The sequence below is a fragment of the Dreissena polymorpha genome, chromosome 2 (genome assembly GCF_020536995.1).
Source record: "Dreissena polymorpha isolate Duluth1 chromosome 2, UMN_Dpol_1.0, whole genome shotgun sequence".
Lineage (NCBI taxonomy): Eukaryota > Metazoa > Mollusca > Bivalvia > Myida > Dreissenidae > Dreissena > Dreissena polymorpha.
The window spans coordinates 125,960,828-125,972,428 of record NC_068356.1 but is presented as its reverse complement, the minus strand read 5'-3'; the positions used below and the strand labels follow the sequence as shown (position 1 = coordinate 125,972,428).

Below are 11,601 nucleotides of genomic sequence, written 5' to 3'. Positions count from 1 at the left end.
ACGGTTGGTCCCTACACAATTAAGTGTCACTAGGTCAAATTAATGAAAAAGCTCATGAACACTCTAAAAGTCACAGTCTTTGCACAATCATAATGAAATTTGCTCATTTTTTTTCTTTAAAGTTTTTTTATTCAAGTCTTTAAAACATTGATGCCAGCTGTTCAGCAGTTTGTTATATATGTAATATTGTGAACACTCTTAAAATCACTTTTTTGCCCATTCATCATTTAACTTGCTTAGAACCTTTTTTCTAATCTTATCAAAGTTGGTAATGAATCTAATCAGTTGAAAACATAGCCACTAAGGGACCAGCAGTTTTCTTTTTATGACTTTGGTGCATTTACACTAGAAGGACCTTTTTTTTGCCTGTCATCATTAAACATGCTAAGATTATATAAATTGTTTAAATACCACTCACTTTTCAGCCATATAAGCAAGAAATTTATTAACTTTCTATTTATAATCGCTCTTTACACTTTGATCTGTGTAAATTTTCTGAGCAGGAGCTGTAATTGTGGGACCTGCTAAGAACACTGTATTATGTGAAGTTGGAATAAGACATCAAACTGGAAATGGACATCATTTTGGTGATTTTCTCAAACAAAACAATTCATTTTATGATCTGAATTTATTTTTGTAATAATGTATATATACTTCAAGCTTAATAAGCAAATTCCATTACTTTTTCATTAACAGTTATTGTATTTTTATCATTTTAACTGTATTTTAAACTGTGTCCATGCCCCGCATGGACACAGTTTTATTTCATGAGGATTTTTTTTTTAAATTAAAAAAAATCCAGTTTTGCAGTAAAATCAATTTAAATGATGCTAATATATATGCAAGTATCTGTTTTAATTATAATTTGTCAAACTAAATAAATACAACATATAAAACTGCATATAATGCACTTTTGAAAAACCACAATTTATTCCCAAATTGATGTCTTATTCCAACTTCACATAATACTGTGTTAAGAAATTTTGCGAGTTAAGTCGATATAAAGAGTGAATATTAATTAGATACAATGCTAATGACTTCATTGCCGATATGGCTGGAAAGTGAGCGGCATTTTAACAATTAATAAAAGTAATCAAGGATATAAAACCGCGAAAAATACCTGTCTTGGCATGGACGTCGCCATCTTGTTTGTCACGTGATTACCCCTTTCTATTATCAGACATTTGTTTAAATAAATTGTTGACCTGCAATATTATCTCACCTTCAATATTAAAACTAGTCATCTAGGTTTCATGACTGTAATATTAATGCAGCATATTTTATAAACTAGACTTGATGCATGTGTGTCCTCACAGGCTTATCAAGGACTGCGCAGGCTAATATGGAATTTTTCATTTTAAGGAAGTCTCCTCTTTGTGAAAATCCATCTTAGGCTGAAAGTGTTGTTCCCTGATTAGCTTGCGTGGACTGCACATTCTAATCTGGCACGACACTCATTCATTAAGACCAGTTTCTCCAGAGAGCAGCTCATTAAAACTAGTCATCTATGTGGCATGGCTGCAGTCTTGTGTGCTATTATTTCAGCTGGGCAAGGTGTGGGAAGCCATCGGTCCCATCATCAGTGCCATACAGCAGGAGAGCATGGGGTCACCGCGTAACTCGTTATCACCCATCAACAACAACAACAGAATCACAGTGTAGGTTGATTATCAACCATCAACAACAACAGAATCACAGTGTCGATTGATTATCAACCATCAACAACAACAGAATCACAGTGTAGGTTGATTATCAACCATCAACAACAACAGGATCACAGTGTAGGTTAATTATCAACTATCAACAACAACAGATCTGCATGGATTGTAAGGAAATAGTTATCACCCATCAAAAACAACTGAATCACAGTGTAGAATGTCCAACCCATCAACAACAGAATAGCGGAGCAGATTTTATGGTTCTCAACCATCAACAACAACAAAATCAGGGTGTAAATTTATACCCATCAACAACAACAGAAGAACAGCATAGACTGTGATGGATACCAAATGTAACTCGTTATCCCCCCATCACCAACAACAGAATCAGTGCGTAGGGATAGGTTTCTGTCTCCCCCCCCCCCCCCTCACCCAGTTCTTTCATTCTATCATATACAGTTCAGTTGATTTGAATGAGCCTTCTTCTGGGGAAACATGATTTAATGCATATGGGTAAAGTGTTGTCCCACATTAGCCTGTGCAGTCAGCACCGGTTAATTTGGGATAATACTTTAGACACATTAATTTAACCCCACAAGGAACGAGGCTCAAATGAGTCGCGTTCTGAGAAAACTGGGCATAATGCATGTGTGTAAAGTGTTGTCCCAGATTAGCCTGTGCAGTCTGCAGATCGCACAGGCTAATCTGGGACAACACTTTACGCACATGCAGTATGCCCAGTTTCTCAGAACACAACTCAAACTATTGTATCTGATACAACATTGGTGATTACCTGCAACATTTTTACATTCAACCCTCGTCATGCATTTGGCCCCACTCAAAGTCAGGTCAGTTATCAGTCAGACAATGTTTTTGTCAATAATTTTGCTTGTTAAAAGCCTTAATGTTGGTGTGTGAAAATACATGTTGATTCCCTGTGTTTGACTGGTTCAATATTCTGCATTTGTTAATAAATGTGTTATTCACACTTATGTTAAGAATGTCTAAAATTAGTTTCACTGATTTGAGCCGGTCTCTGGAAACCAGGCTCAATGCATGTGTGTTAAGAATGGTCACAGGTTAAACTGAGCTGTCCTCACAGGCTAATCAGGGATCACACTTTTTGCCTAGACTTTGTTTTTTGGGTTCAGAAGAGACTTTCTTTAAATGGTAAATTCTATTCAAGAATCTGGTTACCCTGATTAGCATGTGCGGACTGCTCAGTCTAATCTGAGATGATATTTTGCGCAAATGCAATAAGTCTGGTTTTCCCAGAGATTAACTCATCTTATTGCTCATAGTTTGATTTTCCTTACAGTAAGGTAATGCAAAGAGTATGTTTTATATGTGGTTATTTTAGTCAAAATAGAAAACCACATGATAAAATACTGTTGCTGCACAATGTTATGTAAAATATTCAAACATTGTTATATAAAAAATCCTACAAAAGTTTTATCATTTTAAATTTGAGACATTTGCTGAACATTTTGTTAAGCATTTTATCTATCAGATATTTCTAGTGCAAGTTTAAGATCTGCTTAAAATATCTGTTTAATGTCTGTTAAAAAAAAGTTTACCCTGAAGTTCAGTTTTGATCACATCTTTTGTTTTTTTGTATGTTTCTTGCAACTTGATGCCCTTCTTTGATCTACCTTATATAGATTTACCTGATTTTTACTAGATTTAGCTGTTTCATTTCGCATCAACAACTCATACAATGTTTGGTTACTGAAATAGTAGTTGTGTGTTATCATTCCCAATCCTACATATTAACAGACTGTGGCCTTTGTTAACATTTGGACCAATATTTATCCCTTTCCCCCATTAAAGCAAAGTGAAAATGGCTTTTGCAACCAGCATAAAACCAGAACAGCCTGCAAGTAACTCTCAGTCTGTTCAGGTTGTATGCTGTTTGCTGCTCATTAGTAACTCAGGGTTGGAAATGAAGACTTTGAAACTTGAATTTAGTATTACAGGTCTTTGAATAAATTTAACTTTTAAGGGACTACAAATGCGTCAAAATACGTATCTAAGTGGTAAAAGGGATAATTATTCTAGTAAGCTATTTTTCTGTAAACTTTTTTATGTGTGGTAAACTGCCAACATGACTTGCTATATTTTCAACAACACACATTCTGATACACTGCCTGTATAAGACCACTCAAACATATCACCGAATTTCACTTTTACCCTTGCCTACTATAGAGGTCAGGGTCTGTGTTTTTTGTATTCCTGAAATAAGTGCTCAGTAATGTTTTAACGTGCTGTAAATCTTTTATGAAGACTTTTAAGTTTTCTCAATTACTTGTTCGCATGTAATTGATAGTGTTGTGTTTTCCTAGATGTTAACTGTTATTGATTATTTGGAATATTAGCAATATGTGTTTTTGTTATCAAAACATGTGTGAATGGCTTCAGAGAGTTGCATTATTTTTAATCAAATTGATGATATAATTTATGAAAAAGTTTTTTTCATGCGTAAATTTGTGTAAAATCTCCTTATCTCTGATAGTTTTAAAGGGACTGTATCTGTTTCAGATTTTAATATTTGAGTCTCATTCTGAGAAAACTGGGCTTAAATCATGTACTTTTAAGTGTTGACCCAGATAAGCAGGTGCAGTGTGCACAGGCTTATCTAGGATGACACTCTTGCTTTTATGGATTTTTATTTATTTAATGTTTACATTAAGTATCTTTTATACAAAAATTCACTCAAGGTGAAAGTGTTCTCCCTGGCTGATTAGCCTGTGCGGACTTCACAGGCTTATCTATGATGACACTTTATGCGCATGAGTTAAGCGCTGTTTTCACAGAGCGAGACACATATATAATTATACATTTGAGGATTTGTCTGATTTGTTTTATGTTAAATGTTAGTTTGTCAGTCCTTTTGTGTTAATCAGCAATAACTATTAATTTATTTTGATTCAATATTGACATAGTGTTGTGTAACCCTTAATGTCAGTAAAAAAACAGTGTGATGTAATATTTGAAATTTGTTCAATTTTGTGCCTTGTGGGTCTCACTTTTGTGAATATTCTGAATTTTTTACCAGCCTGACTCAATAGAAAATTTAGACACTTAATAATAATTATGTGCATCACTCTGTGAAAACTGGGCTTAATGCATGTGTGTAAAGTGCTGTCCTAGAGTAACCTTTGCACTCCACACAGACTCACCAGGTTAGATACCTATACTTGCAGCTTTGATTGAATTTTTTTATTGAACGAACATCTTATAAACAAAACCCCAGTGTTGGCAGAAAGTGTCATCCCTGATTAGCTGTACTGGGACAACACTGTACGAGCATGCATCAAACCCAGTGTTCCCCGAAAGTAGCTAATTTACATGTATAACCCACATAGTAAGTGTGCCATTAAATAACAGAAATACTACATATGTCAATACAGTTGTTGTAAGTATAAAGGCTTGGCATTTTAGTTGGTTAATGTGTTTAACCCTTTGATATGTATTTTGACGCATTTGTGGTCCCTTAAAAAGTTATTGTGACTATTGTCCCCTACCGGTGAACTTATGGTTTGCATTCTGTCGGTCAGTCCGTCACACTTTTCTGGATCTAACGATAACTTTAAAAGTTCTTAATATTTTTTCATGAAACATGAACCATGGATAGATGGCAATATGGACATTTTGCATGTCATTTCATTTTGTTCTTACATCAAAAATTATGGTTGCTATGGCAACAAATAGATGAGAAATACTGCTGAAAATGGTGGTTTTTTGGATCCTGCAATAACTTTAAAAGTTATTCATATTTTTTCATGAAACTTAAAACATGGATAGATGGCAATATGGACATTATGCACATCATTTCATTTTGTTCGTACGTCAAAAATTCTGGTTTCTTTGGCAACAAATAAATTAAAAGAAATCTGACAATGGTGGAATTTCTGACAATGGTGGAGCCGGTAGGGGACATATATTGCTTGGCAATAGTCTTGTTTTTAATTAAAGGCCTTTCTTACTACATGTAGATTTAAATTTTAATGGTTTCTTTTCAAACCCTTAAATACTGATTAGCAGCAAACAGCATAAAACATGAACAGACTGCCAGTTACTCGAAGGCGGTTCTGATTTTATGCTGTTTGCACACAGCCATTTTCCCTTTGCTTGTGGGAAATGGTCAAGTTACCTGTTCACAGATTGAGAAACTTACAATTTTGCGAATTTGTGTCTAATTTAAATATTTGACGTAGACAAATCGTTAACATATAGATATAAGTTATACTGTTTATTATTGTCAATTTACTGAACTATTCCTAATGGTAGAAGTGACAAAAAAACGTTATTTAATGGCATACTTCAAAATGTACAGAATTATATGAACAAGTCGGTTAAGATCAGGCTTAAAACTTGCTGTAAAAAATGCTTATCTGTTTTTGTTTGTTATAGAATTAAAAGATTAGTACTTATTTAATTAATTAAGTTTGATCATTTGCAAAGTTGTATCGTTAGGAAAGTCAAGAGATTTATTAGATATTTACAGTATTAAGTCAAAATAATATAAAGACTAAAGTAGCAAAATCGTATTGAATCAAATTAATCTGTTAAGTTTGATTTTTGAAAAGTTTGTAGGTTACTTAAGTTTATTGATTTATTTGATATTAGTAGGATATCTACAGTATTGTATTAGATATTCATAGTCAAAATGATATACATGTATAGACAAAAATAGCAAAATGTTATTTAATCAAATTATTTTGCTAATTTTAGTGTTGAAATAGATTTTAAAGAGCAGCAATTAGTGCTACCGGTTATTGTAAAGCAATACATACATACTTGTGATTTTATTTGTAAATTAATGTCCATAATTATGCACTATATGTTCCCATGGTAATGTATTTGCAGCAGTGTTCAGTATGCTAGTCATTCATATAAGAGTTACGCAGTAGTTTAGTCCTGGTATTGCATTAATCAATCGTAGACCTCACATTTTTTGCAGTATTCTCAACTGTTGTGCACAAAAATTTATGAATTGCATTAAGTTTTAATTCAGAAATCTGAGTTTGGAAAAATTGAGTAAATTTAAAAAAAACTTGCAAGCTGTTAAAACTTTCCTGCCATTATTATTAAGAAGTATTAGTTTAAATTCTTATAATTCCATAACATATATTGCAATTAATTTCCAAAAACATGGAAAAATGATGTAAACCTAAAGTTTATAAAAAATACAAATTTGACTAATTGTTATTACTGTGAAAAAAATAGGAAAAAAATAAGTTTTGATGTTCCTTGTTAACTCCTGTATGAGTGAAAAATGTTATATCAGAAGTGTTTTTATAAAAAAAGTGCTTGCCTTGTTAAATTGTGAGTGGTATTTAGGTACTGTCCAAATCATACCCTCATGCTTGTTGTGTGAGAATCTGTCTCTGACATAGTACCTTTTCAACCTTTACTGGACCGTTGTTTAGAAGAAACTTCATTTATATGAAAAATTCCATCAAGCGGAAAGCGTTGTCCTTGATTAGCCAGAACTGACAGCATGACACTTTATGCACATGCATTAAGCCCGGTTTTCCCTAGCACTGCTTATTTTTCTTCCATTGTAAAAGTCTATAATTATCATTATTAAAAAATATGTTTTGTTTAAAACTTATATATTTGTATATAAACAGATATAAGAATATTGCTTGCATGTTCTTTTATTAGTTCTTCTGTGCTGCTGTACAAGTTTATTTCCGTATTCCTTGTAGCATATCTAGTTGTTTTTATTAATATGCATGTATGCATTTCCAATTTCAATGTCTATGTACAATTCCAGCGTCTAGTTGTAATCAAGTTATATGCTGTATACAATTTGTTCATGTCCGTTTGTCTCTAGAAAGTGATAACACTTCAAGAATGCCATATTTGTTTTTTTCCATCTCCTCATTGCATTCAAAGAATTATTTTAACCATTTTCATGTTCATTCTGATTTTTAAATACGGGGCTCTGTCTTATAGTCAATCCTTATAATCAAGACAGTACAGTAACAATATGCGACCAATATGTAAATAAGCTTAATTGCTGTATGGAATAAATGCTATTGATTTATAGGCCATGTTATTCCAATAAGTAATATGAATAATTTAAACAATCACCTGGTATTTGTTAATTACATTTTGAACGAATCTGTTGCTGTTGTCTGCAATAATTTAATGCAATATGTAGATTGTTTCTGTATTGGTAATGTTCATTATCCCCACGCTTTTTGAAAAAAAGGTGGGGATATTGTGGTTATCTCCGCCGTCCGTCCGTCCGTCCGTCCGTCCGTCCGTCCGTCCGTCCGTCCGTCTGTCTGTCTGTCTGTCTGTCTGTCCGTCCGTCCTGGCCACTATCTCCTCCTACACTAAAAGCACTAGAACCTTGAAACTTACACACATGGTAGCTATGAGCATATGTGCGACCCTGCACTATTTGGAATTTTGATCTGACCCCTGGGTCAAAAGTTATAGCGGTTGGGGTGGGGCCGCGTCAGAAATTATCACTCATTTTTTTAGGTTATTTTACATTTACTTCTTTATTTCTACACCGATTCACTTCAAATTGATACTGGACCTCTCTTATGACAATACGGTCAATCTCAACCATGCATGGCCCCATTCCCAACCCTGGGGCGCCCCACCCACATAGGCCACACCCACCAAAAATTTCCATTTACTATAATTTTTTCATTTCTACACGGATTCACTTCAAATTGATACTGAACTTTTGTTATGACATTAGGGTCAATCTCAACTATGCATGGCCCCAATCCCAACCCTGGGGCGCCCGCCCACATAGGCCACACCCACCAAAAAATTCCATTTACTATAATTTTTTCATTTCTACACCGATTTACTTCAAATTGATACTGAACTTCTCTTATGACATTAGGGTCAATCTCAACTATGCATGGCCCCATAACCAACCCTGGGGCCCCGCCCACATAGACCACACCCACCCAAAATTGCCTTTACTATAATTTCTTCATTTCTACACCGATTCACTTCAAATTGATACTGAACTTTTGTTATGACATTAGGGTCAATCTCAACTATGCATGGCCCCAATCCCAACCCTGGGGCGCCCGCCCACATAGGCCACACCCACCAAAAAATTCCATTTACTATAATTTTTTCATTTCTACACCGATTCACTTCAAATTGATACTGAACCTCTCTTATGACAATACGGTCAATCTCAACTATGCATGGCCTCATTACCAACCCTGGGGCCCCGCCCACATAGACCACACCCGCCCAAAATTGCCTTTTACTATAATTTCTTCATTTCTACACCGATTCACTTCAAATTGATACTGAACTTCTCTTATGACAATACGGTCAATCTCAACTATGCATGGCACAATTACCAACCCTGGGGCGCCCTGCCCACATATGTCACACCCACCCAAAATTGCCTTTTACTATAACTTCTTCATTTCTACACCAATTCACTTCTAGTTGATGATGAACTTCTCTTATGACAATACGGTCAATCTCAGCTATGCATGGCCCCATTACCAACCCTGGGGCACACTTAGGTCAAACATTCGGCGTGGGGATACGCGTCGGCCTCTGCCGCGCCATTTCTAGTTTCTCATTTGAGTTTGTTTGTATTTTAAACATTTATAAAGTGTGTATTTTCTAGCAGTGTGTATAGAAATTTTGAAATTAATGCAGATTGTTCGACTAAAAAAAAGATATAAAATCACTCTGTCATAACATAGGATATGGACTGCTTAATTTTTCGTATACAATGTTTATTCCCACTTCATATATGAGCACTTTGCTTTAGTTTTTAACCAATATTATATGAATTACTTCTTTGGTATTTAAGCTATTAAACATTCCAGATGAATTATATTCGACGGGTTATTGCGATGTATGTTGTTAATTTATATTATTTGTTGAAGATGTTAAATAAGAAATAAAACTTAGTACAAACATACACAACGAGTGTACTTGTTATTTTCCTATCGACTGAAGCAGATTTTTGAGTAACGTCGTGCGACAATGGGTTTTTTTGTGCGACCAGTGAGGCTCCGGACCAGCTTGTGCATAAGCTGTACAGTTAGTGCAGGGTATGTACACACACTTCTCACCAAGGCAACACGGGTTCAATCCTGTAATAGGAAGCATGTGAGTTTGGTTTGTTGCCACCATACTGGGGAGGTAGGGTTTCCTTCGGCTACTACGGCCACCCCCAACCCCACCGTCTAAACTGAAAAAAATCTTTTAAGAATGACTCAATAGCTGGAGGTTACAGCTATATTTCAAAAATCGCACGGGAACCTCCACAATGTAACCCAGCCAGAAAAATCCCCAACCACAATAGGGATCAAACCCGGGACCTCCCGGTTCCAAATAAGGCAAACACTACCACGTCGCTATAAAAGCTAGCTCATACAGCAAGGCAGTTTAAGATCTCCTTATACCGAACCCTGCTACACACACCTTCCAATTGAGAAATTCTTCCACGAATTTCCCTACGACATCTGAGGGAAGTGTTTTTTTACGTTGAGCGCCAATGTATCTCAGCATGCAAAAATATATTTTTCAATCATAGGATGTTCTATTTAGTTTTTACTTAAAAACTATATTCAATTAAGGCGTGGCCTTGTTTGGATAAGGTCACGGGAGTGCTCGGGGGGGGGGTTCAAATCCAAACGGTCGGGAATGTGACAATCAACCAACTCGCATATGCCGGAAATGGGGAACTGGGTTTCATAGGCTCTAACACAGCAAATGACCTTCATAAGCGGATTAATAACTGCATATGTAAAAATAAGTGTTAACGTGTAGATTTATTTCAGAATAATGATAACATGTATGTATTACCTTACCATAAACAAGTTATCGTTAATTAACAAAATCGCTGTTATCCAAGTTTACACGTCGACTGCGTATCATCGATATTGGCACCAGTGGTGCAGAGATGAGCCTCGTCCTGGAAAAACGGGGATAAATGCATGTGCGGAAAGTGTCGTCCCAGATCTGTCTGCGCAGTCCGCAGGAGCTGTAATTTTGTGACCCGCATAGAAATTTCGCAGCGAGTAAAGTAGATATAAAGAGCGAATATTTATACGATATAAACGCTAATCACTTTTTTGCCGATATGGCTGGTAAGTGAGATGGATTTTAACGTTTAATAAAAGTAATAAAAGGTATGAAACGGCGAAAAAAATGTCTTGGCATGGACGTCGCCATCTTGTTTTCACCCCCTCTGGAAATACTAAGAAATCATATATTTCAACCAAGTCTTACAAATTTATTTTGAATACATAATGTACATTGTTAGGACACATATGATAAAATGTTATAGTATTCTTATTTATGTATAGACGTGTTTTATTTTTAATATACTTGTAAATGAATGTAATTAATATTTTATATGATTACATTGTGCAAATACTAGCATATATAAGTGCTAAAAATGCATTGAAGGTGTGATATGAACATTGTTTTGATTTATAAACTTTATAAACACGCATTTATAATTATATTCATACACATAAAGACTCTACATAACAAACATTTCATGCGGTGGATTAGCGAATAGAATTATTTAAAAAAAAATACAATAGTAAGTTAGCATTTCTTTTCACTTGTATTACAGTTCAGTCTCCAACAGCGGACTATCCCCAATAGCGGAACACAATAATGGTTCATGAATAAAATATTCTTCATTTGATTCTTACCGCTTCATTATTTACAAAAATGATGATGTCATCCTGTCAACAAGTTTGCCGAGCTTTCATGAGAATTCACGTGCCATATACAATTCTTTAGGAATGCTCTTATTCATTAACTTTTGTTAACACAGTAAAGTCTATTCAATATATAGATTCGATAAACTCAATTAATTACTCAGAAATATTTTTCTTTGGCGAAAATCGCTTTGAAATTAGATACAGGGTCTGTCTAAAAGAGAGGTGCAAATGTGTGAACTTTCAGGGAT

General features: G+C 34.9%; 1 protein-coding gene and 1 long non-coding RNA gene across 2 annotated transcripts in view; both read left to right on the top strand.

Moving 5' to 3' along the window:
* The window catches only part of LOC127868900 (sorting nexin-8-like), a 30,987-nt gene extending 23,136 nt beyond the window's left edge, over window positions 1-7,851 (top strand). Inside the window, exon 13 of the mRNA XM_052411045.1 lies at window positions 1,546-7,851. Within this exon, the coding sequence (XP_052267005.1) occupies window positions 1,546-1,662 (117 nt within the window). The 3' untranslated portion in view covers window positions 1,663-7,851. The remainder of the gene's footprint in view (window positions 1-1,545) is intronic.
* The window catches only part of LOC127868901 (uncharacterized), a 47,275-nt gene extending 37,679 nt beyond the window's left edge, over window positions 1-9,596 (top strand). The window contains exon 2 of the long non-coding RNA XR_008044301.1: window positions 9,185-9,596. This is a non-coding gene — a long non-coding RNA (uncharacterized LOC127868901). The remainder of the gene's footprint in view (window positions 1-9,184) is intronic.
* The last annotated feature ends 2,005 nt before the right edge of the window (window positions 9,597-11,601 follow it).